At 41.0% G+C, this 27,679-nt stretch overlaps 1 protein-coding gene across 1 annotated transcript; it reads left to right on the forward strand.

Moving 5' to 3' along the window:
- Positions 1–2,995: 2,995 nt before the first annotated feature.
- On the forward strand, positions 2,996–27,679 carry LOC128371763 (arrestin red cell-like). The gene is made up of 5 exons (XM_053332142.1): positions 2,996–3,288; positions 25,406–25,436; positions 25,665–25,725; positions 26,887–26,931; positions 27,528–27,679. Exons 1-5 carry the CDS (start codon positions 3,266–3,268, stop codon positions 27,677–27,679), a joined length of 312 nt encoding a protein of 103 aa, XP_053188117.1. The 5' UTR covers positions 2,996–3,265.

Genomic DNA, 27,679 nt, shown 5'->3' on the forward strand with positions numbered 1-27,679 from the left:
AGTGTAGTACTCTGTTACAAAATAAAAGCACACAGTGTAGTACTCTGTTACAAAATAAAAGCACACAGTGTAGTACTCTGCTACAAAATAAAAGCACACAGTGTAGTACTCTGCTACAAAATAAAAGCACACAGTGTAGTACTCTGTTACAAAATAAAAGCACACAGTGTAGTACTCTGTTACAAAATAAAAGCACACAGTGTAGTACTCTGCTACAAAATAAAAGCACACAGTGTAGTACTCTGCTACAAAATAAAAGCACACAGTGTAGTACTCTGCTACAAAGTAAAAGCACACAGTGTAGTACTCTGCTACAAAATAAAAGCACACAGTGCTCCCATCCCTCCTTCCTTCCTTCCTTCCTTCCTTTCCTTCATCCCTTCCTCTTTTCCTTTCTCCCTCGGTCCTTCCTTCCTTCTTTCCTTTCTTCCTTCCCTCCTCCCATCCTTCCATCCTTCCTTCCTTCCTTCCTTTCTTCCTTCCTCTTTCTTTAATTTTTCCTTCCTTCTTCCCCTCCTCCCCTCTTTCTTTGCTCCCTCCTCCTTTCCTTCCTTCCTTCCTTCCTTCCTTTCCTCCCTCCTTCCCTTCCTTCCTTCCTTCCTTCCTTCCCTCCCTCCTTACTCCTTTCCTTCCTTCCTTCTTCCCCTCCTCCCCTCTTTCTTTGCTCCCTCCTCCTTTCCTTCCTTCCTTCCTTCCTTCCTTTCCTCCCTCCTTCCCTTCCTTCCTTCCTTCCTTCCTTCCCTCCCTCCTTACTCCTTTCCTTCCTTCCTTCCTCCTTTCCTTCTTCCCTCCCTCCTTTCCTTCCTTGCTTCCTTCCTCCTCTCCTAAATTCCTTCCTCTTTTTTTGTCCTTACTCCTTTCCTTCCTTCCTTCCTTCCTTCCTTCCTTCCTTTCTTCCATTCTTCTTCTCTTCCTTCCTTCCTTCCTTCCTCCTTTCCTTCCTTCCTTCCTTCCTTCCTTCCTTCCTCCTTTTCTCCCTCCCTCCCTCCCTCCCTCCTTCCTCCTTTCCTTCCTTCCTTCCTTCCTTCTCTCCTTACTTCCTTCCTCTTTTTCCTAAGTCAATGAGCAGCATGAAGTCTGATAAACATATTTAATCTTTTAAATGCTTTGTGTTGTCAGGTTGCTGCACACACACACACACACACACACACACACACACACACACACACACACACACACACTGTAACACACACACATACACTGTAATACACACACACAAACACACACTGTAACAAACACACACACAGTAACACACACACACTGTAATACACACACATACACACACACACACACACTGTAACACACAAACACACACACACACTGTAACACACAAACACAAACAAACACACACAAACACACACAAACACACACTGTAACACACACACACACAAACAAACACACACACACACACGCTGTAACACACAAACACACAAACACACACACACACACACACACACTGTAACACACACTGTAACACACACACACACACACACTGTAACACACACTGTAACACACACACACACACACACACACACTGTAACACACACACACACACACACTGTAACACACACTGTAACACATACACACACACACACTGTAACACACACTGTAACACACACACACACACACACACTGTAACACACACACACACACACACACTGTAACACACACTGTAACACACACTGTAACACACACGCGCTGTAACACACACACACTGTAACACACACACTGTAACACATACACACACACACACACACACACTGTAACACACGCTGTAACACACACACACTGTAACACACACTGTAACACACACTGTAACACACACACACACACAAACACACGCTGTAACACACAAACACACACACTGTAACACACACACACACACACTGTAACACACACACACACACAAACACACGCTGTAACACACAAACACACACACTGTAACACACACACACACACACTGTAACACACACACACACTGTAACACACAAACACACACACTGTAACACACAAACACACACACTGTAACACACACACACACACACTGTAACACACACACACACACACACTGTAACACACACACTAACACACACTGTAACACACAAACACACACACACTGTAACACACACTGTAACACACACACACTGTAACACACACACTAACACACACACTGTAACACACACACTGTAACACATACACACACACACACACACACACACTGTAACACACACACACACACACACACACTATAACATACACACTGTAACACACACTGTAACACACACACACACACACACACACTGTAACACACACACAAACACACACTGTAACACACACACAAACACACACTGTAACACACACACACACAAACACACCCACACACACTATAACACACACTATAACACACACACACACACTGTAACACACACACTGTAACACACAAACACACACACAGACACTCACTCACTGTAACACACACACACACATACACACACTCTCTCTCTCTCTCTCTCTCTCTCTCACACACACACACACACAAACACACACTGTAACACACACACACACACACACACACACACACACACAAACTGTAACACATGCACACTTCTAATACCTGGAAAACTAAAACTACGTCATCTCTTTGTTAAACTCACTAAAACTAATAAAAATATAATTAATGTTCATTTAATCTCCTTTAAACTGTTAATTTAACCCTTTAAAATATGTAAACTCGTCTTTAAATGATGTAATTTCATTTTATTTATATAAACTCTAATAAAACTGATATTTGATCTTTTTTATTATTTATTTATTTTAACATTTAATCATTTAAATGCTTCGTGTTGTCAGGTTGCTGCTGCTGCTGCTTCTGAGTTGCGCAACGTGATCTGCAGCCGCTGCACACACACACACACACACACACACACACACACACACTCACACACACACACACACACACACACACACCAACAACAGATCCTGCCTTTGCGGAAGCCACACAGAGGAGCCGAGGCGGCGCTAAATTAAATTAGCATACTAACTAGTTTTTTTTAGCTGATGGACGGATGAACTGAGCAGCCTGAACTAGAAGAAGAAGAAGAAGAAGAAGACTAAACACACACACACACACGCACACACACTCTCACTCACATACACAAACACACACACACACACACTCATCATTTTCATCCTGCAGTCGAGACACCACCGAGTCCCAGGAGCTCATTTTGTCGGCGACCCTTCCTGCCTTCCGCCTGCCGAGGAGATGGGGGACAAGGCGGGCACCAGGTAAGGACGAGCCGCCCCTGGAGCTCCGGAGCTAACATGCTAGTTAGCATTCTATCTCACGCAGTTTGCTACGCTGGCCCCGGCCCGGTGTTACGCTTCATCTAGTCACCGTGCTATCCGGTGCCCTCTTTATTAAAACACCTTTTAATTGTACTTTAATCTTTTTGAAATGTCACAATAAGCTATGTTGTACTAATCATGTATGTGAGTTAAATCGCATCAGATGATTTAGCCACCTCTTGTATTGTAATTTAATATGAGAGACAGAAGATAACACGGTGACCAGATTAACCGTAACACCAAGCAGCAGGGAGACGGAGGCGAAGGGAGCGTTTCTCTGCCTCTATAAGGAGCTTTTGCCTGCTTTATGAGGCAAAACAACACACAGGAGTTGTTGATTGTTTTCTTGGCTTGTGTTTGTGTGTTTTAAAGCCGATGCACTCGGTCCAGGAGGAGGCAGGGTTGCAGGGTTAGCACGGCAGGGTGGGGTTAGCTAATGGACGGGGGAAGACTCTGCTCCACGTCCAGCCTCCATTCACAATTCAGTCAATTCTAACCTCATCGCTTAATTCGCCTATTTCACCTAAAAGCTAATCAATTTAAAGAGCATTAACAGCACCTGTTTAACATAATACACTTAATATAAATGCAGCAGCTTTTGTTGTATAGTGAAAATGCGTTATAATGTTGTAGGCAGTAATTCCCACGGTGCTTTTTCCTGCAAAATACGGCCGTAGTGGGCGGTATCGACCCGTGCTATACCTCACTTAAAAGGCGATTTTATTGTATTAAATCCCTATTTGGTTGGATGATAATGATGCCGAATGAAGCAGAAGACTTTAAAGATTCAGAATATGTAAAATGCATGTGAAGATATTTGTTTTATATTATTAAAAATAGAAGAAAAGTGTGAAATTAGCGTTTGTTTTAATGGTGTTTGGTTGATTGTGGGTATGAAGGCTCTGCAGGCTCAATGCTAATAATAAGCTGTAAATGTATTTTAAAGAGTTTAGAGGATTTGAATTGTAATTAACTTGATGATATTTGAATTTTGATGTAGTTTTAATAGAAGATAAACAATAGAAATGGTTTGTTGTTGGCTGATAATGATGCTTGTTGTCGAATTTAAGCTGCAATTATTGATAAAGTCTGATTATAAAGATATATCAGTAAATCATATTATTATAGTATTATATGTTAAAGTGGTTTGTATGGTATGTTGCAGTGTTGTTGGACTCAGCATAAAGAAATAACATCAAATACAGTTAAATAGAATATAAACAGCTGACTGGAAATGACAGTTTCTCTTCATATTGTTGCTAATTAATCAGTTTTTATTGATTTAATTTAGTTTATTGATCTCTTGAGAGCTAAAACTTTGTCTTAAATGTTACTTAACGGTTGTTTGGTGTTACATTCATAACCTAACATTTAAAAAGTAGTAAAGAGGAATTAAATAAACACAACGCTTTCATTGTTCCTGTGTCAAATTTAAGCTTTAATTATCGATAAAAACAATCCAAACACATCACAGTAAATTATATTATAACTATAATAAAGCAGTCTGTTGCAGTTTTGTTGCGCTCAGTAGAGGAAATACAGTTAAATACAAAGAACTGCTGACTGGAAATGGAAAGTTTCGCTTCATATATTTGGAAATTCATCAGCTTTTCTTGATGAATTTGGCTCGAACTTTGTCCTAAATGTTACTTAAATGTTGTTTGGAGTTAAATTAATATCATATTATAAAAAGCAGAGTTATTAATAAACACATAAACATGATGCTTTGAATGTTTCAGTGTCATATTTACTCTGCAGTTATCCATAATAATAACATTTCCTTAAATCCTGCAGCAGTTTCTAAACTTCACCTGCAGCATACAGTAGAACATCAACCAGTTAAATACAATAAAACAGCTGATTTATAATATACGGTTTCTCTTCATATTTTGGATATTGATTAATTTTTCTTGCTGAATTTGGCTCGTTTGGTCTCTTTAGAGCTCAAACTTTGTCTTAAATGTTACTTAAATGTTGTTAGGAGTTAAATTAATATCATTATATCATTATTATTCCTTCCTTCCTCCCTTCCTTCTCCCTTCCTTCTCCCTTCCTTCCTTTCCTCCCTCCCGCCTTCTCTCTTTCCTTCCTACCTTCCTTCCTTCCTTCCTTCCTTCCTTTCCTCCCTCCCGCCTTCTCTCTTTCCTTCCTACCTTCCTTCCTTCCTTCCTCCCTTCCTTCCTACCTTCCTTCCTTCCTCCCTTCCTCCCTTCCTCCCTTCCTTTCTTCCTTCTCCCTTCCTTCCTTTCCTCCCTCCCACCTTCTCGCTTTCCTTCCTCCCTTCCTTCCTCCCTTCCTTCCTTCCTTCCTTCCTTTCCTCCCTCCCACCTTCTCGCTTTCCTTCCTTCCTCCCTTCCTTCCTTCCTCCCTTCCTTCCTCCCTTCCTTCCTTCCTTTCCTCCCTCCCTCCTTCTCTCTGTCCTTCCTCCCTTCCTTCCTTCCTTCCTTCCTACCTTCCTACCTTGCTCATTTGTTCTCTGCAGAGCTCAAACTTTGTCTTTAAATGTTTCCTGCAGTTAAATTCCTTCCTTCCTTTCCTCCCTCCCGCCTTCTCGCTTCCCTCCCTTCCTTCCCTCCCTTCCTTCCTTCCTTCCTTCCCTCCCTTCCTTCCTTCCTTCCTTCCTTCCTTCCTTCCTACCTTGCTCATTTGTTCTCTGCAGAGCTCAAACTTTGTCTTTAAATGTTTCCTGCAGTTAAATTCATGAATAAATGAATGCAGACGAGCTGGATTGATATTATTATTTAAACTATATTGAAATGTTGATTTTCAGGTTTGTCTTGAAGCTTTTTATCTTCCCGCTGCGTGTTTATTGTATTTTTATATCTCTACTCTTCATCTTTAGATTGTGATCAGTGTTAAAGACTCAACAGGAAACAAGCAAACTCCTTCACAGTAAATGTAAAAGTGAGAGGTGTGAAGATGTTTGTCTCTCTCTGCTCACCTGTTGGTTTCAGCTCAGTTGTAATAATGATAGAGCGATGATGATGATGATGATGATGATGATGATGATGAAGGTTTTAACCCTTAAACAGGCCTTACTAGTTATGTCATTTGCACCTAAAGTAAGGAAGGAAGGAAGGAAGGAAAGGAGGGAAGCAAGGGAGGAAGAAGGAAGGAAAGGAAGGAGGGAGGGAAGAAGGAAGGAAAGGAGGGAGGAAGGGAAGGAAGGGAGGAAGAAGGAAGGAAAGGAAGGAGGGAGGAAGAAGGAAGGAAATGAGGGAGGAAAGAAGGGAGGGAGGGAGGGAGGAAGGAAAGAAGAAAGAAAGGAAGGACAGATGAAGGAAGGAAGAAAGGACAGAAGGAGGGAACATTTACCCTAATAGCTGAACTTAGATCTGAGGAAGGAAGGAAGGAAGGACAGAGGAAGGAAGGACAGAGGAAGGAAGGAAGGAAGGAAGGACAGGTGAAGGAAGGAAGGACGGACAGGTGAAAGAAGGAAGGAAGGAAGGAAGGAAGGAAGGAAGGACAGAGGAAGGACCCGGGAGGACGACAGGAAGGTTAAAGAGTCTGTATCTCCTGGTGCACGTTGTCTGTTTAAGGGTTAAAGCTCAGTTGTAATAATGATAGAGCGATGATGATGATGATGATGATGATGATGATGGTGATGATGGTGATGGTGGTGATGAAGGTTTTAAAGCGCTGACTCCTCCAGCTTTAATCTGTTTACAGCCCTGCATGATAAAGGTTGGTCAGTTTACAGCTTTAGTTTCTCTTTAGCTGCTTTGACTCGATGTAAAACAACCTGAACTCGTTTCCTCTTTTAGTTTTTACGCTGAATTTAACCCTTAAATACTCTTCAACACTCTTCACACACGTTTATTACTTTTAAAAATATCTTAAATATCACTTTTATTAACTTTTATTACACTGATATTTGAAGACTTAACTTTAAAAATGCACAAAAATTAAAATGTGTTATGAAAGTTTTGTAAAAGTGCTCCAAATGTTTGTAAAATTGACCCATTTTGACATTTAAAAGCTTGTAAAATCACCTCAAATGTCTTTTATTTTGAAATTTAATGACTTTTTCTAAAGTGGCCCCAAAATAAAATGCTCTACTTTTGTATATGTGCTTTAAATGTTTGTAAAATTGAGGCTGTTCTGGTTAAATTTGACCCATTTTGGCATTTAACAGCTTGTTAAAACACCTCAAATGTCTTTTATTTTGAAATTTAATTACTTTTCCTAAAGTAGCCCTAAAATAAAATGTTATATTTTTATATCTGCTACTAATGTTTGTATAATTGAGGCTGTTTTGGTTTTTAACAACTTGTAAAAACACCTCAAATGTCTTTTATTTTGAAATCTGATGACTTTTCCTAAAGTAGCCCAAAATAAAATGTCTTGTCTTTAACATGTTTAACCCTTACATGCTGTTTTGACCTATTTTGACATTTAACAGCTTGTAAAAAACACCTCAAAGGACTTTTATTTTGAAATCTGATGACTTTTCCTAAAGTGGCCTTAAAATAAAATGTTATATTTAGTATAGATGCTCCAAATGTTTGTCCACTGAGGCTGTTCTGGGTCAGATTATCTCTTAATCTTAATAGTTTTAATAAGATTTGCACAAAATGTTGACTATTTTAGCCCTTACATACGATTTGGGGTCAAATTTAACTCATATTTTACATTTAACAGCTGTAAAATCACCCCAAATGTTATTTTACCCTGGGATTTAACCCATTTTTACTTTTTAGAGCTTTTATTCTGAAATTTGATGACCTAAAGTGACCCTAAATCCACAATAATGATAATATATTAAATGTTAGTCCATTGAGGCTGTTCTGGGTCAGATGATCTCTGTATCTATGTCCATGTGTTTTAGTGAAATGAATAGTTAATAGTTTTAATAAGATAGTAGTTATGAGGATTTCTTTTTATGATGTAGCAGTGAAGACTGATGATGGCTCTAATGGTTCTACAATAAACCCCACACTTCCACAAAGCTCTGCTCATTTTACCTTTACATAGAAAATAACATTTAACCACCAAAAAGAGATGAGAACATGACTAAAAAGAGACTTAAATTGACTAAAGAAACATAAAGAACTATCAAAAAGAGATGCAGACATGACTTAAATCAACCTACAGTTAGTTTGAGTGACAGCTGCCATCTAGTTACCATGGTAACTATGAGATGGAGTGACCAAAGACACTCAAAACTACCAAACATGACTAATAAGAGACTTAAATTAACTAAAGAAACCTTAAAACTACCAAAAAAATGACTAAATACATCTAGTTACCATGGTAACGTAGAGATGGAGAGACTAAAGAGACTCAAAACTACCAAACATGACTAATAAGAGACTTAAATTAACTAAAGAAACCTTAAAACTACCAAAAAAAATTACTAAATACATCTAGTTACCATGGCAACGTAGAGATGGGGAGACCAAAGAGACTCAAAACTACCAAACATGACTAATAAGAGACTTAAATTAACTAAAGAAACCTTAAAACTACCAAAAAAATGACTAAATACATCTAGTTACCATGGCAACGTAGAGATGGGGAGACCAAAGAGACTCAAAACTACCAAACATGACTAATAAGAGACTTAAATTAACTAAAAAAACCTTAAAAACTACCAAAAAGTGATGAAAAAATTACTAAACACATCTGGTTACCATGGCAACGTAGAGATGATGAGACTAAAGAAACTCAAAACTACCAAACATGACTATTAAGAGACTTAAATTAACTAAAAAAACCTTAAAAACTACCAAAAAGTGATGAAAAAATTACTAAAAACGTCTGGTTACCATGGTAACTATGAGATGGAGTGACTAAAGAGACTCAAAACTACCAAAAAGAGACATTTCCATCATTATTGCTATGTTATATTTTCATGTCTGAGGTAAAATAGGACATGATATTGTGTGATAGGAGCTGAAAAATACACAATATGAACATTATGAGATAAATATGAACAGTATGAGAGGAGAGACTATGAACAGTATTTAAAGGGTTAAATCAAACAGCCGGCTTTAACTTCCCTCTGCCTCCTCTTTCCACACGCTGCTCCCAGTTTTACTTCCTGTTAGGAAACAGGTGGGAAAACTGGGCGGAGGGAAGGAAACGAGCAGGAGGAAAGACAAACGTCAGCTGATATCTGTCCGATCAGCTGATGATAACAGACGGCCGAGTCGCTACGTCACCGGCCGGCTCGGAAAGTTTAAATTTACTTTCTTTTGTTTTTTAAGCTGCGGTAAATCTCTCGGCTGGTTTTTATCTGACTGCAGGAACTTTAAACTGATGTCTGACTGATTTTTTTTTTTTTTTTTTTTAACAATAGTTGTGGTGAGAAACTTTTCCTGTGAAGTTTTGTGACTCAAAATGTGAAAATGAGCCAGAATCTAGATTTAACCTCAGATATGATTCTTCTTTTTATTCCTCCCACTGAGAGGAAATGATTTTATTACTGCAGCAAAGTGGATAAAATAGAATAAAGAACAATAAATAATAAGTAAGTGTACAAGCAATAAGAACAATAGTAGTAAAACATATATAGAAACATCATGTATGAGAGTGATGTTGGTGCTAACCAACATATTGCAGAGATGAGAATAAACACATTAAACCAAATATTAACCTTAATCTGAACTGTAAGATGTAAAAATCTATAATAAAAGATTAATGATCTATAATAAAAATCCAAAATAAAGTTTATTAAAAGAGTAAAAACTAAGTTAAATAAGATTTAAAAGACAAATGAAATCAATAAGATAAAATAAAGAATGATATTAATAATATAAAGCAAAATATAATGAGGAGAGAGAGAGAGAGAGAGAGAGAGAGAGAGAGAGAGAGAGAGAGAGAGAGAGAGAGAGAGAGAGAGAGAGAGAGAGAGAGAGAGAGAGAGAGAGAGAGAGAGAGAGAGAGAGAGAGAGAGAGAGAGAGAGAGAGAGAGAGAGAGAGAGAGAGAGAGAGAGAGAGAGAGAGAGAGAGAGAGAGAGAGAGAGAGAGAGAGAGAGAGAGAGAGAGAGAGAGACTCTGTAATGAAAATCTAAAATAAATGTGAATAAACACATTAAACCAAATATTAACCTTAATCTGAACTGTCTCGTATCATACCGTCCATGATAATATTGGTATAAACTTTAACGTGATTAATAAAGTGTCATCATGATATAAATGTTATAGCAGCACGATTGACGTAGAACACTTAAAATAAATATAAAAAGTTTCCTCCTTTTTATTATTAAAGTTTCTTTCACATAAAAACATCATTTATTATCAGATGTTAGTTTGGTCCTTCACTCAGCTGCACCGGCACAGCGTCCCAAGTCGCCATGGCAACGTACTGCGTCACATATCGGCATAGCAACCTACTGCTGTCTCTGTAAAAAGGCGTCACGCAGCGTCCCAAGTCGCCATGGCAACATACTGCGTCACATATCGCCATAGCAACCTACAGCGGCCTCTGTAAAAAGACGACAAGCAGCGTCCAATGTCGCCATGGCAACGTGCTGCTGTCTCTGTAGAACGACGTCACGCAGCGTCTCATGTCGCCACGGCAACGTACTGCGTCACATGTCACCACGCAACGCACTGCGTCACATATCGCCACAGCAACCTACAGCGACCTCTGTACAAAGACGACAAGCGGCGCCCAATGTCGCCATGGCAACGCACTGCGTCACATATCGCCATAGCAACCTACAGCGGCCTCCGTAAAAAGACGACAAGCGGCGCCCAATGTCACCATGGCAACGTGCTGCTGTCTCTGTAGAATGACGTCACGAAGAAAGTCGAGGCAGCTTCACGGTTAACGTCAGTCCCTCACCACAAGCGACAGACGTTACTTGTTACCATGGTAACGCTGGTTGACGAGTACTGTTAGGAGGTACGGCTCTGAGTCTACGGAGGTTCAGATGTGACTATTTAATGTTTGCTGATGAAGACTTGAAGATTGTTTTATGTTGTTTTTTGACTGAAATGAACTCAGAATATTTATCTAAACTAAACTAAAACAGTCTCTCTCTGTCCTTGTTTGAGATAAAACTAAAACTAGATAAGATAATAATATCATAGTTAATATTAATATTATTATAGAGTTGAACCAGAATAATAAATAAACTAAAAATGACTCTGCAGTTTAAATCTTGTCGAGCGAGTCACTGAATCAACAGTTTTCAGTTTGTGCAGTATTTAACCCTCCTGTTGTGCTCCCGTCTGTTTTGACTCTTCCTTCCTTCCCTCCTTCCTTCCTTCCCTTCTTTCCTCCCTCCCTCCTTTCCTTCCTCCTTTCCCCCTCCTTTCTTCCTTCCTTCCTTCCTACCTTCTTTCCTTCCTCCGTCCTTCCTTCCTCCCTTCCTTCTCTCCTCTGTCCTTCTTTCCTTCCTTCCTCCCACCCTCCTACCTTATTTCCTCCCACCCTCCTACCTTCCTTCTTTACTTACTTCTTTCCTCCGTCCTTCCTTCCTTCCTTATTTCCTTTCCTCCCTTCCTTCCTTCCTCCATCCCCCTTTCTTCCTTCCCTCCTTCCTTCCTTCCCTTCTTTCCTCCCTCCCTCCTTTCCTTCCTCCTTTCCCCCTCCTTTCTTCCTTCCTTCCTTCCTCCCTCCTTCCTACCTTCTTTCCTTCCTCCGTCCTTCCTTCCTACCTTCTTTCCTTCCTCCGTCCTTCCTTCCTCCCTTCCTTCTCTCCTCTGTCCTTCTTTCCTTCCTTCCTCCCACCCTCCTACCTTCCTTCTTTACTTACTTCTTTCCTCTGTCCTTCCTTCCTTCCTTATTTCCTTTCCTCCCTTCCTTCCTTCCTCCATCCCCCTTTTTTCCTTCCCTCCTTCCTCCCTCCCTCCCTCCCTCCCTCCTTTCCTTATTTCCTTGACTCGAACACAACAGGAGGGTTAACTTTAATCTGTCTGATGGTTTCTGTCCTGAAGACTCTCAGCTAAGTTTAACTCTGAGGCGACTTTTAAAGGACAAAACCACCAAAATAAACCTTTTAAAACCAGACGAGCTACCTGAAGGATTATTAACTGGCTCTGATCAATGAATCAATCAAACTTTATTTATACAGCAGCTTTCATTCAGGTTAATGTAGTTCAAAGTGTTTCACAGCAGATAATAAAACAGAACAAGTGACACTAGGACAGAAAAGAAATAAAAATAAAGAACAGAGAAAATAATTATGATAAAAATCTATAATAAAAGATTAAGGATCTATAAGCAAGGTATAAGCAAGGTAAGAAGGAAGGAAGGAAGGAAGGGGGGGAGGGGAGGAAGGGAGGGAGGAAGGAAGGAAAGAGAAGGAGGGAGGGAGGGAGGGGGGAAGGAAGGAAAGAGAGAAGGAGGGAGGGAGGAAAGGAAGGAAGGAATTTAACAGCAGGAAACATTTAACACAAAGTTTGAGATCTGCAGAGAACAAACGAGCAAGTTAGGAAGGAAGGAAGGAAGGGGGGGAGGGGAGGAAGGGAGGGAGGGAGGAAGGAAGGAAGGAAGGAAAGAGAGAAGGAGGAAGGAAGGAAAGAGAGAAGGAGGGAGGGAGGAAAGGAAGGAAGGAATTTAACAGCAGGAAACATTTTAAGACAAAGTTTGAGCTCTGCAGAGAACAAATGAGCAAGGTAGGAAGGAAGGAAGGAAGGGGGGGAGGAAGGAAGGGAGGGAAGCGAGAAGGCGGGAGGGAGGAAAGGAAGGAAGACCAATACATGAGAGAGAAAATAAGTGATGAAAATGTTCTGTAATAAAAATCTAAAATAAAATAAATAAGATAAAATTTAAAATAATAAGACATTTTATTAAAAGTAAAAATTTAAGTTAACCCTCCTGTTGTGTTTGAGTCAAGGAAATAAGGAAAGGAGGGAGGGAGGGAGGGAGGGAGGAAGGAGGGAAGGAAGAAAGGGGGATGGAGGAAGGAAGGAAGGAAGGGAGGAAAAGAAATAAGGAAGGAAGGACGGAGGAAAGAAGTAAGTAAAGAAGGAAGGTAGGAGGGTGGGAGGAAATAAGGTAGGAGGGTGGGAGGAAGGAAGGAAAGAAGGACAGAGGAGAGAAGGAAGGGAGGAAGGAAGGACGGAGGAAGGAAAGAAGGTAGGAAAGGAGGGAGGAAGGGAAGCAAGGGATGAAGAATGAAGGAAAGGAAGGAGGGAGGGAGGGAGGAAGGAAGGAAGGAAAGGAGTGAAGAAGGAAGGAAAGGAGGAAGGAAGGGAAGGAAAGGAGTGAAGAAGGAAGGAAGGAAGGACAGATGAAGGAAGGAAGAAAGGACAGAAGGAGGGAACATTTACCCTAACAGCTGAACTTAGATCTGAGGAAGGAAGGAAGGAAGGAAGGACGGTCAGATGAAGGAAGGAAGGAAGGACAGATGAAGGAAGGGAGGAAGGAAGGAAGGTAGGAAGGAAAGAGAGGAGACTGTGGAGTGTGTCAGAGGTTGAGCGGACAGGAAGAGGAAACATTAATAAAGTGTTTGTGTGTGTCAGAGAGTGAAGTTCACCTGCTCGGTTAATAAATAGCTTCTTGTTGTTTTAGGTCGTCGCTGCTGAAACATTTAAATCAGCATAAAAACTGTCCTGCTCAACTCTGACAGGAAACGGTCACTTCCTGCTCCATTCAACTGTAGATTCAGTCAAACAGATATTATCATTAGTAGTAGTAGTAGTAGTATTATTATTAGTAGTGGTAGTAGTGGTAGTAGTAGTAGTAGTATCATCATCAGATTATCACTTAACCCTTAAACAGGCCTTACTAGTTATGTCATTTGCACCTAAAGTAAGGAAGGAAAGGAGGAAGGAAGGGAAGCAAGGGATGAAGAAGGAAGGAAAGGAAGGAGGGAGGGAGGAAGGAAAGGAGTGAAGAAGGAAGGAAGGACAGATGAAGGAAGGAAGAAAGGACAGAAGGAGGGAACATTTACCCTAACAGCTGAACTTAGATCTGAGGAAGGAAGGAAGGAAGGAAGGAAGGAAGGAAGGAAGGACAGATGAAGGAAGGAAGGAAGGAAGGAAGGAAGGAGGAAGGAAGGAAGGAAGGAAGGAAGGAAGGACAGAGGAAGGAAGGAAGGAAGGAAGGAAGGAAGGACAGAGGAAGGACCCGGGAGGACAACAGGAAGGTTAAAGAGTCTGTATCTCCTGGTGCACGTTGTCTGTTTAAGGGTTAAATCCTCTTAGTGCTGAGTTCTAGTGAATAACTTGTGAGTGAGCATCAGTCTGTGTGTGTTTGCTGTGTTGGAATAACTGTTTAAATAAAAGCAAAGTTCAAAGTTTAAAACCACCTGAAATCAGTTCAGATGCAGCTCAGAGTCTCTGAGTCTTTATAGAAACTTTAATTCTTCCTGATTAAAGTTGATCGATTTGATTCCTGCAGTGTGAGAACTTTGTATTTATCTGCTGGTTAAAGGTTGAAGTGATTTTTTTAAAAGTACAGGATCAGGATCAGGATCAGGGTTACTAGAGGTTTGACGATACACTAAAGACGAGATTTTAACTTATGGTAAATGGACTGTACTTATAGAGTACGCCTTTCTAGTCTGTGCGACCACTCAAAGCGCTTTACATGACATCATTCACCCTTTCACACACATTCATACACTGATGGCAGGGGCTACCACACAGGGTGCCAACCTGCTCATCAGGCTCATTCATACACATTCACACACCGTTGGCATAGCAACGGGAGTCAATTTGGGGTTAAGTGTCTTGCCCAAGGACACATCGACATGTGGACTGGAGGAGCCGGGAATCGAACCACCAATCTTCCAATTGGAGGACGACCGCTCTACCTCCTGCCCCACAGCCGCCCTTATATTTAAGAAAACTTCAATGAGGAACTAAATGACTGTTCTTTCATTTGAAATTCACAAAATGCAAAATAATGCAGGTGTATTTTAATGTTTTAATTAATCATCTTGTAATGAATGTTGTTTCAGTTCTGCTTTTTAATTATGAATTATTATACGCAGCACTGTAAAAGGTTTCCCCGTATAGATAATTTATAGATGGATCATTTTGGTTCATATAGAAATAACAACCATAAATACAAAAGTTATATAAAATCACACAATAGAAACTATTATAGAAACAAATGATCATACTTTATAACATATTTGCTAATAAAAAACAGAAATAAAAGTAAATTGCATAAATCCTGTATCACACAAACACAAGTAGAACAACATGTGTGTGACTAGTGTGGTAGTTTAGCAGGCTCCATATCTGCTCCTCCTGCCTCAGACTATCAGTGTAGAGACCTGAGGTTAACCTGCTGCTCCTCCTGCCTCAGACTATCAGTGTAGAGACCTGAGGTTAACCTGCTGCTCCTCCTGCCTCAGACTATCAGTGTAGAGACCTGAGGTTAACCTCCTGCTCCTCCTGCCTCAGACTATCAGTGTAGAGACCTGAGGTTAACCTCCTGCTCCTCCTGCCTCAGACTATCAGTGTAGAGACCTGAGGTTAACCCTTAAACAGACAACGTGCACCAGGAGATACAGACTCTTTCACCTTCCTGTTGTCCTCCTAGGTCCTTCCTCTGTCCTTCCTTCCTTCCTACCTTCCTTCCTCTATCCTTCCTGCCTTCATCTGTCCTTCCTTCCTTCCTTCATCTGTCCTTCCTTCCTTCCTTCCTTCATCTGTCCTTCCTTCCTTCCTCAGATCTAAGTTCAGCTGTTAGGGTAAATGTTCCCTCTTTCTGTTCTTTCTTCCTTCCTTCATCTGTCCTTCCTTCCTTCCTTCATCTGTTCTTCCTTCCTTCCTTCCTTCCCTCCCTCCCTCCCTCCTTCCTTTCCATCCTTCTTCCTCCCTTCCTTCCCTTCTTCCCTCCTTCCTTTCCTTCCTTCCTTCCTTCCTTCCTTCCTTTAGGTGCAAATGACATAACTAGTAAGGCCTGTTTAAGGGTTAACCTGCTGCTCCTCTAAGCATCTCCTGCTGCTGACTGAGATCTGCTCAGCAGGTACAAGCTGATAGTTCACTAACTAGAACGAGGACAAGGTTAATGATCCACACGGTCACTTTATAAAAAGAAGACATGACTCAAATAAGCGATAGAAAACCGTTCTTCTTCTTTTTTTTGGTGCGTGCCCTGAATATTGCTAAATATCGTCATGTTTTCTCGTGGCATGATGTCTCGTCACACCGCTACCGTTGAGTACTGAAACTGAACACCAGGTACCGGTACTGGTATCAGTTAAAATGTGAAAGGTATCCGACCCTAACACTTCTGTTATGGGGCTTTTCCATTATACAGTTCTAGCACTACTCGACTTGACTCGACCTGATTTGGTACCAGGTGGTTTTCTATTACTTCATAGTTCCTCCTCCACATGGACCGGGTCACAGGTCTGAACCTCGTCGAAGGACCACGGTGTAGTTTTAGTGAATAGGAGTCGTCATGGTAACTTGCATGAAACTCGCTGTAACACTGTTGTTGGTGTTTAAAAATGCCGGCTTTGATTCTTGTGTGGGACGGCTCATGACTCTTCCAGCGACTCTCTGACCAATCAGCGGCCGGCAGTCTGATGACGTCACATTTAGTATCGGCTCGGCTCGCTTGGTACCTCAGCAGAGCAGGTACTAAAAAAGTAGCAGGTACCAGGAACTATCCCTGATGGAAACGCAGAGAAAACGAGTCGAGCCGAGTAGTGCTAGAACTGTATAATGGAAAAGCCCCTTTAGTACACTCCTACTGATGGCTTATATGTGACAACAGTATAGTCCCAGATAGCAAAACTCTTTTGGCCCATATCTGGCCCACACCTGACATGTTCATCCGGCCCACATACAGCATGGAATGATGGCACTTGGGCGGTCCGCTCATGTTTGCCAAAAGTGGGCCATAACCAAGCCATCACAATGCCAGATGTCAACCAAAAACACACCAAATAAACCAGTTCGGCCAAGACTGGCCCAAATATGTTTCAACAAAGGTGGGCCAAGTATGTTTCCTTATATGTGGGCCTCTTTAGGCTCACATCCGGATTAGTCCACCACACACGGTGACACGGTGGTGTGCTTCCTGTCTTCTTTTCCTTCCTTCCTCCCACCATTTCTTCCTTCCTTCCATCTGTCCTTACTTCCTCCCTGCCTTTCTTCCTTCCTTCCATCTGTCCTTACTTCCTCCCTGCCTTTCTTCCTTCCTTCCATCTGTCCTTACTTCCTCCCTTTCTTTCTTTTTTCCTTCTTTCCGTCGTTCGTTCCTTCCATCTTTCCTTCCTTCCTTCTTTCCACCCTGCCTTTCTTCCTTCCTTCCTCCCTGCCTTTCTTCCTTCCTTCCATCTGTCCTTACTTCCTCCCTTTCTTTCTTTTTTCCGTCCTTCGTTCCTTCCATCTTTCCTACCTGTCTTCTTTTCCTTTCTTCCTTCCTTCCTTCCTCCCTGCATCCGGATTAGTCATTGCCATACTTGCCATATTTGGGCCAAAGATGGGCCATATTCGTTTTGTGATATTTGGCCCAAATGTAGCATTTACTACATGGGCCAGTTTAGGTTCAGGTCTGTTTTGTCCGGGCCAGAAGAATGCCTACAGTGCCGGATCATTGCCTCAAGTGGCCCACATTCGCATGCTATCTGGGGTGGAGCTTACATTACAACACACGTATAATTTACATTTGTATAACGTGGCGATGTTCACCGTAGCAACAACGTCCTCGGTCATCATTTCCTGTTTGAAAAGTGGTCCCTCCCCTTCTGCTACGGAGCCAAGATGGCGACCGTTGAGGGTGAGAAGTGTCTAGTTTCCGTGCCTCCTTACTGCTCAGTGTGAAACGCTCGGGTGACCTCAGAATATTAAAACGTGTCTCAGTTGTTGTTTCTTCTCGTGTCATTGACGACATTCACAGTGATGACAGTTCTGGGAATCAGCACGTCTATATATAAATATATATATATATCTTTTATAGTAATGATGGTACGCTTTCACATCTTTACTGTGGAGGTGAGAAAACAGACAGTTTGACACCTTTTTATTATTTACACGAGTTTCAGTTTCGATCCCCTGAAGGAAGATAAAAGTTCATCAGTGTGAATTAGTAGTTCCTGGATGTGTTGAATTAGAGTTTTTTTTTTTTTAAAGAGGTTAAAAGTTTAAAAGTTGTGTGTGTTGTTTAACCCTTAAACAGGCCTTACTAGTTATGTCATTTGCACCTAAAGTAAGGAAGGAAGGAAGGAAAGGAGGGAAGGAAGGAAAGGAGGAAGGAAAGGAAGGAAGGAAGGTAGAAAGGAAAGGAAGGAAGGAAGGAAAGGAAGGAAGGAAGGAAAGGAAGGAAGGAAGGTAGAAAGGAAAGGAAGGAAGGAAGGAAGGAAAGGAGGGAAGAAGGAGGGAAAGGAGGAAGGAAGGGAAGCAAGGGAGGAGGAAGGAAGGAAAGGAAGGATGGAGGAAGGAAGGAAAGAAGGACAGATGAAGGAAGGAAGAAAGGACAGAAGGAGGGAACATTTACCCTAATAGCTGAACTTAGATCTAAGGAAGGAAGGAAGGAAGGAAGGAAGGAAGGACAGAGTCTGTGTCTCCTGGTGCACGTTGCCTGTTTAAGGGTTAAATGGCCTCTTTATAAGCCCGTGATCTCTGTTTATTGTCTTCACAGCTGTAACAGATGATTATTTTCAGTGTCAATTATCTGTTCATTTGTTTTCTTGATTAATTGATTAATGATTTGATATTTAAAATGTCAGCATTTGGTTAAAATATCAATAATTTCTCCTAAAAAGCTGAAGATAGCTTCAATTGTCTCAGAGATATTGAGTTTACCGTCACAGAGGACGAAAGAGACCAGAAAATATTCACATTTAAGAATCTTTAATTGAAGATTTTTCACCTTTTTGCGTGCCTTGACTTAGTTGTACGGGCCTTGACTTAGTTGTAGGGGCCTTGACTTAGTTGTAGGGGCCTTGACTTAGTTGTAGGGGCCTTGACTTAGTTGTAGGGGCCTTGACTTAGTTGTAGGTGCCTTGACTTAGTTGTAGGGGCCTTGACTTAGTTGTACGTGCCTTGACTTAGTTGTATGGGCCTTGACTTAGTTGTACGTGCCTTGACTTAGTTGTAGGTGCCTTGACTTAGTTGTATGGGCCTTGACTTAGTTGTAGGTGCCTTGACTTAGTTGTATGGGCCTTGACTTAGTTGTAGGGGCCTTGACTTAGTTGTAGGTGCCTTGACTTAGTTGTAGGTGCCTTGACTTAGTTGTAGGTGCCTTGACTTAGTTGTAGGTGCCTTGACTTAGTTGTAGGGGCCTTGACTTAGTTGTATGGGTCTTGACTTAGTTGTAGGGGCCTTGACGTAGTTGTAGGGGCCTTGACTTAGTTGTAGGGGCCTTGACTTAGTTGTAGGGGCCTTGACTTAGTTGTAGGGGCCTTGACTTAGTTGTAGGGGCCTTGACTTAGTTGTATGGGCCTTGACTTCGTTGTACGGGCCTTGACTTAGTTGTAGGGGCCTTGACTTAGTTGTAGGGGCCTTGACTTAGTTGTAGGGGCCTTGACTTAGTTGTAGGGGCCTTGACTTAGTTGTATGGGCCTTGACTTCGTTGTACGGGCCTTGACTTAGTTGTAGGGGCCTTGACTTCGTTGTACGGGCCTTGACTTAGTTGTAGGTGCCTTGACTTAGTTGTAGGGGCCTTGACTTAGTTGTACGTGCCTTGACTTAGTTGTACGTGCCTTGACTTAGTTGTAGGGGCCTTGACTTAGTTGTAGGTGCCTTGACTTAGTTGTAGGGGCCTTGACTTAGTTGTACGTGCCTTGACTTAGTTGTAGGGGCCTTGACTTAGTTGTAGGTGCCTTGACTTAGTTGTAGGGGCCTTGACTTAGTTGTACGTGCCTTGACTTAGTTGTAGGGGCCTTGACTTAGTTGTATGGGCCTTGACTTCGTTGTACGGGCCTTGACTTAGTTGTACGTGCCTTGACTTAGTTGTAGGGGCCTTGACTTAGTTGTATGGGCCTTGACTTAGTTGTAGGTGCCTTGACTTAGTTGTATGGGCCTTGACTTAGTTGTAGGGGCCTTGACTTAGTTGTAGGTGCCTTGACTTAGTTGTAGGTGCCTTGACTTAGTTGTAGGGGCCTTGACTTAGTTGTAGGTGCCTTGAATTGGTAAAACTGAAACTTGTGGTCGGCCTTTACTTAGATAGAAACGATAAAAATCAGTTTAGAAACTAGTATGTGTGACCACAGGAAGCAAGAACATATCACTTCTCTTTCTTTTTCTCTTCTCTTCTTCTTTTTACTCTTATTACTATTTTTATACCTAAATATGGTCAACGTATCCTGGTGGAGATACAACTCATAAAATCCTAAATAAACAACATATTTATATTATTATTTATTTATTATGGACATGTTTAACATCTGGTGCACATTAGATTACTAGGATTATATTTTTCACATCTCAGTTTCCACTCCTGTTTAAGGGTTAAAAGATGATTTAAAACTTTTAATTAACCCTCCTTTTGTGTTCGAGTCAAGGAAGGGAGGAAGAAGGAAGGAGGAAGGAAAGGAGGGAGGAAGGAGGGAAGGAAGAAAGGGAGATGAAGGAAGGAAGGAAAGGAGGAAGGAAGGAAGGAAGGAAGGAAGGAAAGAAGGAAAGAATCAAGGAAGGTAGGAGGGAGGTAGTAAAGAAGGAACGAGGAAGGGAGGGAGAAAGGAAAAGAGGAAGGGAGGAAAGAAGGAAGGAAGGAAGGAAGGAAAGATGGAAGGAAGGAAGGAAGGAAGAAGGAAGGAGGAAGGAAGGAAAGGAGGGAGGAGAGAAAGAATCAAGGAAGGTAGGAGGGAGGTAGTAAAGAAGGAACGAGGAAGGGAGGAAAGAAGGACTGAGGAAAGAAGGAAGGAAAGGAGGGAAGAAGGGAAGTAAGGAAAGGAGGAAGGAAGGAAGGAAAGGAGGGAAGAAGGGATGGAAGGAAAGGAGGAAAGAAGGAGGGAAGGAAAGAAGGAGGGAAGGAAGGAAGGAAGGAAGAGTCAAAACAGATGGGTCAATTTGACCCGGGAGCACGACAGGAGGGTTAAATATCAAATTAATAGTTTAATACACTGCTTGTTTCAGCTTGAGATGAATGCAGTCAGCTGTCCTGTAACTTAAACCCTGAGACGATACATTTCTAAAATAAACAGTTAGAATAACATTGAAGGCAGAATGAATGACGGATTAATCTGCAGGAAAAACAACCTGTCATCATCATCACACGGATCATTAGCTGAGATCAGCCTCTCGTTTCTTGTCCAGACTTGAAGCAGCAGCATCAGGTGACGCAGGCGGCCGTCCCTGCAGACGCTGCTGCTGCAGGTGGATCGCTGCTCCCCCCCCCCCCCCCCCCCCCCTCGCTCCTCTGCTCGGTTTGGAAGCAGCCAGCCGAGCGTTAAAGCCGCGTTTACGTGCAGCCGACTGTTTTTCTTTTAATTCCACAGAGAGGAGGAAGAGGATGTGAAGGACGGCGTCGAGCTCTGCTGCCGCTCAGATAAACATCTGACGCTCAGAGTCAAAGCAGAGCGTCACGTTTCAGCTCCGTCTGCAGCCGGTTAAACTCATCGCTACGACGCGCTCCACTCCTGCAACATTATCTTTATGATTTTACAGCTCCTTTAAGTTAACTCTGATGTCATGTACATCTTCTCTGTAATTCTTTAGTATTTTCAGTCATTTTGCAGGTTTTTAAACTAGAGGCTGGAGCAGTTTGGTATTTTCAGTGTAGTTTGTGTGTCAAACTATAAATAAACCAAAAAATACCTGAAAGTTACTCAGAAATGTTCCAATAAGTTAGTATAAAATAATAAAATAGTGCTTTGACTGTTTTACAGCTCCTTTTTAATTTTACACTGATTTCCTGAAAATGTTCTGAGTAAATTTCATGTATGTTAAGACTTAATGTTAAGGTCATTTTTATAAAGAGCAGTTTTTAGATTTTTAAAAACCAGTTAAAAATGTGTTAAGTTGGTTCATTTTTCCTTAACTGATAAAATAATGTAGTATTAATAGTAGTAAATAATAGTAATAACAATTTAGTAATAATAATACTACAGTCATAATAAAGTATCTACAGTTTTCAGTGTGTAGTTAAAAACTATTAATTTACATTTATTTAATAGTTTGGACGCTGACTGACACACAAACTAGTTTCTGCCTCTTTTTAGCGTTAAAGTAAAAGAAAAATAACCCTATCCAGTTAAAAATGACCATAAATCATCAGATTCAAACAGAAACTTAAGAAGATTTTGACTAAAATGAATAAAACTCAGTAATTCACATGAAATCAGCTCAATACATCAGATAGAAGTTCCTGCTTTTGTTTCTAAACTGAATATTTGTAGGTTTTAATGCTCTGTAAAGTTAGTTAATAAATGATAAAAGGAATAATAATCAGACTTTAATCAGGTTGGTTGCAGCTGTCCACAGATCAGCAGTATTTTAGTTGAGCAGTAAAGAAGAACCACAACCTGAAATCATCTTTTAAATATGTGCTTTTTCTTTTTTTTTTTTTCTTTTTTTTTTTGTTGAAGTGAGTCTAAATATATTTGGTGCTGGTGTGGAGAGAGTCGGCGGCTCTGACAGGAAACAGAAGCTGCTGCTGCTGTAAACAGTTTACTTGAGTTCAGCAGCAGCAGCAGCAGCAGCTTCGCCCCTCGGATGCTCGACTCCTTCCTCAACCTCTCCTCGCTCATTCTTTTTAACTTCAAACAGAGAAACGTGAAAAGATTAAAACTGCTCGATGTGTTGCTGCTGCTTCCTGTTTGGTGTGTTGCAGCGTCAGTAGTGGGAGGAAGTGACTCTGCGGCTGACTGATGTGACCGAAATACTGCACTGACCGATTTAACAGCTGACCCCCTTTTACTCTGCTGTTTATGGAAAAACACTTTTTGAAGAGACACTAAAGGCTCGTGCTGATGCCAAAGCTTCCCTGAAACACTTCCTCTCTGATTCCTGCAACTTCCCTGAAACACTTCCTCTCTGAATCCTGCAGCTTCCCTGAAACACTTCCTCTCTGAATCCTGCAGCTTCCCTGAAACACTTCCTCTCTGAATCCTGCAGCTTCCCTGAAACACTTCCTCTCTGAATCCTGCAGCTTCCCTGAAACACTTCCTCTCTGAATCCTGCAGCTTCCCTGAAACACTTCCTCTCTGATTCCTGCAGCTTCCCTGAAACACTTCCTCTCTGATTCCTGCAGCTTCCCTGAAACACTTCCTCTCTGATTCCTGCAGCTTCCTTTTTAAATGAAAAGCTTCCTGAAACACTTCCTCTCTGATTCTTGCAGCTTCCTTTTTAAATGAAAAGCTTCCTGAAACACTTCCTCTCTGATTCCTGCAGCTTCCCTGAAACACTTCCTCTCTGATTCCTGCAGCTTCCCTGAAACACTTCCTCTCTGATTCCTGCAGCTTCCTTTTTAAATGAAAAGCTTCCTGAAACGCTTCCTCTCTGATTCCTGCAGCTTCCCTTTTTAAATGAAAAGCTTCCTGAAACACTTCCTCTCTGATTCCTGCAGCTTCCCTTTTTAAATGAAAAGCTTCCTGAAACACTTCCTCTCTGATTCCTGCAGCTTCCTTTTTAAATGAAAAGTTTCCTTGTGTTGATTGGCTTTGAGCAGGTTCACATAAATAGTCATATTTTCATCCCTCCTTCCTTCCTTCCTTCCTTCCTTCCTTCCTTCCTTCCTTCCTTCCTTCTTTAACTCCTTCCTTATTAACTTCCTTCTTTAATTCCTTCCTCCTTTTCCTTCATTCCCTCTTTCTGTCTTTCCTTCTTTTCCTTCCTTCCTTCTTTCCTTCCTTCCTTCCTTCTTTTCCTTGCTTCCTTCATGTCTTCCTTCCTTCCTTCCTTCCTTCCCTCCCTCTTTCTTTTTTTAAACTTTAACATGATTTTAAACATCATATTTCTTCATTTTCATGTGTGAAAAATACTTTTTGACGACTGAAACTTCCCTGAATCAGTTTCTAAAGTCTGAATCCTGCAGCTCTCATTTAAATGCGTTTCTGTTTCTCATCAGTCAAACTTTCATTATTAAACTTCTGTCGACCAAACGTGTAAAACAATCGATCAACAGGCTGAATATTAGTTGTAGTTCTGCTTTGTGACGGTCGAGTTGAAGGTGAAACTCTGAACGACACAAACACAGTTTTATTATAACAAACATTTGAATATCAATAAATCAGTCAAAACTTGTATTTGTGTATCGGCTCATAGAGTCTGTGTGGAAACTCAAATAATAAAACCTCACAACATTACAGTCACAGAGAGTTTTTAATGTAACATCCTGTTTCTACTGTCCTAAACTTTATTTTTTAAATGTTTAATCTTTTAATTTAGCTGAAAGTAAAAAGATGCAACAGCTTTATATGATTGGTGTCATTATACCTTATGATTAGCATAAACCCGCCCCTGCTGCTGTAGAGGTATAAATACATTCAGCACACACTACTACTACTACAGTCTACAGTTAGCCAGTTAACTGAGTTAACCGCCGAGCTAGCAGCCGAGCTAGCAGCCGAGCTAGCAGCTGAGTTAGCAGCAGAAAGCTCTCAGACGTAGCGTCCATGTTTCTGGTAGAGGTGGTGACTTTGATTGACAGGTGACACTTGGTAGGGGGCGGGGCTTCAGAGGCTGATTTTTACACAACTTTGAAGCCTAATTTCATATATTTGGTGATTTTTTTTTTTAATCATTCAAATTTGGCAGGGTGGTTAACAACACACTTTTCTGTGGTATGTCAAACTCAGAACACATATTTATTCTTACTTTACGGACTTTAAACTGAATATATCTCTAGTTGTGGATTTACCAACCAGGCTTTTTTTAGCTTTCACCTGATGGTCTAGTGACGGATCGAAACCCTCATTAAAGCTGTGTGGTGACATCCCATAATAACCCATAATAACCTATAACATCCCATAGTAACCCATAGTAACCTGTAGTAACTCAGGTCACATCGGCTGACTGTTTGCCCCCCCACTCTGCGCTTCCTGCTGTGTTGAAATAAAACGTTGGCCTCGTTTTCTCTTCAGTTCAAACTAAATATTCAAGATTAAAGATTTTAACTAAGTTTATTTGATGAAAACTAAACGTGTCTTTTTTCTTTTCTTTTTTCTTTCTTCTGTCTCCTCCTCCTCCTCCTCCTCCTCCTCTCCTTCCTCTTCTTCTTTCTCTTCTTCCTCTTTCCAATCCCTCTCAGAGTTTTCAAGAAGTCGAGCCCCAACTGTAAGGTGAGTCAGTCTGAACACTTTTAAATCACTGATTCATGTTTCCTTCAAAATAAAAGATAAAAATAACAATTCTGATCCTTCACAGTATAATAATTTTAAAAAAGTAGTTTTATTTTGTATTTTAGATTCAAGCTTCCTTTTAATTGTCATTGTTAAAAACAAAACGACGGATCTCAAATTAATAAATAAGTAAAAAGATCAAACTAAGCGTGTGATTGGTCCGTGCAGGTGACGGTCTACCTGGGAAAGAGAGATTTCGTGGATCATCTGGACCACGTTGATCCAGTAGGTGAGTCACAGCTGGAGGTTTCTAATATTTTCATCTGCTGCTTGGGTTTGATGACGAGAATCCTTTCTTTCTTTCTTTCTTTCTTTCCTTCTTTCTTTTCTTTCTTCTTTCTTTCTTTCTTTCTTTCTTTCTTTCTTTCTTCTTTCTTTCTTTCTTTCTTTCTTTCTTTCTTTCTTCTTTCCTTCCTTCCTTCCTTCTTCCTTCCTTCCTTCCTTCCTTCCTTCTTCCTTCCTTCCTTCCTTCCTTCCTTCCTTCCTTCCTTCCTTCCTTCCTTCCTTCCTTCCTTCCTTCCTTCCTTCCTTCCTTCCTTCCTTCCTTCCTTCCTTCCTTCCTTCCTTCCTTCCTTCCTTCCTTCCTTCCTTTTCCTTCCTTCCTTCCTTCCTTCCTTTCTTCTTTCTTTCTTTCTCTTTCTTCTTTCTTTCTTTCTTTTCTTTCTTTCTTTCTTTCTTTCTTTTCTTTCTTTCTTTCTTTCTTTCTTTCTTTCTTTCTTTCTTTCTTTCTTTCTTCTTCTTTCTTTCTTTCTTTCTTTCTTCCTTCCTTCCTTCCTTCTTTCTTCTTCCTTCCTCCTTTCTTCCTTCCTTCCTTTCTTTCTCTTTCTTTCTTCTTTCTTTCTTTCTTCTTCCTTCCTTCCTTCCTTCCTCTTTCTTTCTTTTTTAATATTTTCTGCCAACAAGTGAAAGCTTCCTGTTCTTCCTTGTTCAGTTGCTGTAACGAAGGATTCACAGAATATTTCAATATTTCAATATTTGTTGGTAATTTGATTTTTAACTAAATATAATTTTACCATTTTTCATCAATTACAGGAAGTAGCTTTGATCTAATTTTGTTTATTTAAAAATAAAACATCCAAAAATCAACATGTGAACATATTTTATTCATCATATTGTGTAAAATAGTGATGTGAATGTACTTTTAATCAAACATAATTATATACATTAATATATATAAACAGTATTTAAAGGGTTAAAGGTGAAAATAAACATCAAACTTTTATTTAAGTGAACTTTTAAGTTATTTTTTCATAGTTTGTTTGATTAGTGAATAAAATGAAAAGCAGCTTTCAGAGTTTTATGACTTCAGTCGACTTTAACCCTTCGTTGGGCGCGGTGCTTTTATTTTTGCGGTGACTCTGTGCTTTTATTTTCTCCTTCCTTTTGACAGATGGCGTGATCCTCGTCGACCCCGAGTATCTGAAGGACAGGAAAGGTAAAAAAACTACAACTTCCTGTTTATCGTTTATCTGATTTTCTTCTCTCTTATCTCTTATCGGTTTTATTTTAACGCTATTTTATCATTTTTATGTCATTTTCTCCTCCTCCTCTTCCTCCTCCTCCTCCTCCTCTTCTTCCTCCTGCTCCTCCTCCTCCTCCTCCTTCTCTTCCTGCTCTTCCTCCTCCTTCTTCTTCTCCTCCTCCTCTTCCTCCTCCTCCTCCTCCTTCTCTTCCTGCTCTTCCTCCTCCTTCTTCTTCTCCTCCTCCTCTTACTCCTCCTCCTCTTCTCTTACTCCTCCTCCTCCTCTTCCTCCCCTCCTCTTCCTCCTCCTCCTCTTCCTCCTCCCTCCTCCTCCTCCTCCTCCTCTTCTTCCTCCTGCTCCTCCTCTTCTTCCTCCTTCTCTTCCTCTTCCTCCCTTCCTCCTCTTTCTCTTCCTCTTCTTCCTCCTCCTCCTCCTCTTCCTCTTCTTCTTCCTCCTCCTCTTCCTCTTCTTCTTCCTCCTCCTGCTCCTCCTCTTCCTCCTCCTCCTCTTCCTCCCCTCCTCCTCCTCTTCCTCCTCCTCCTCTTCCTCCTCCTCTTCCTCTCTGCAGTCTTCGTCACCCTCACCTGTGCGTTTCGTTATGGTCGTGAGGATCTGGATGTTCTGGGTTTGTCCTTCAGGAAGGATCTTTACATCTCAACCTTCCAGGTTCGTAACAAACCAAAGAGTTACTGTGATGAGTGTCCATGTGGTTTAGTTTAA

The sequence above is a fragment of the Scomber japonicus genome, chromosome 13 (assembly GCF_027409825.1).
Source record: "Scomber japonicus isolate fScoJap1 chromosome 13, fScoJap1.pri, whole genome shotgun sequence".
Lineage (NCBI taxonomy): Eukaryota > Metazoa > Chordata > Actinopteri > Scombriformes > Scombridae > Scomber > Scomber japonicus.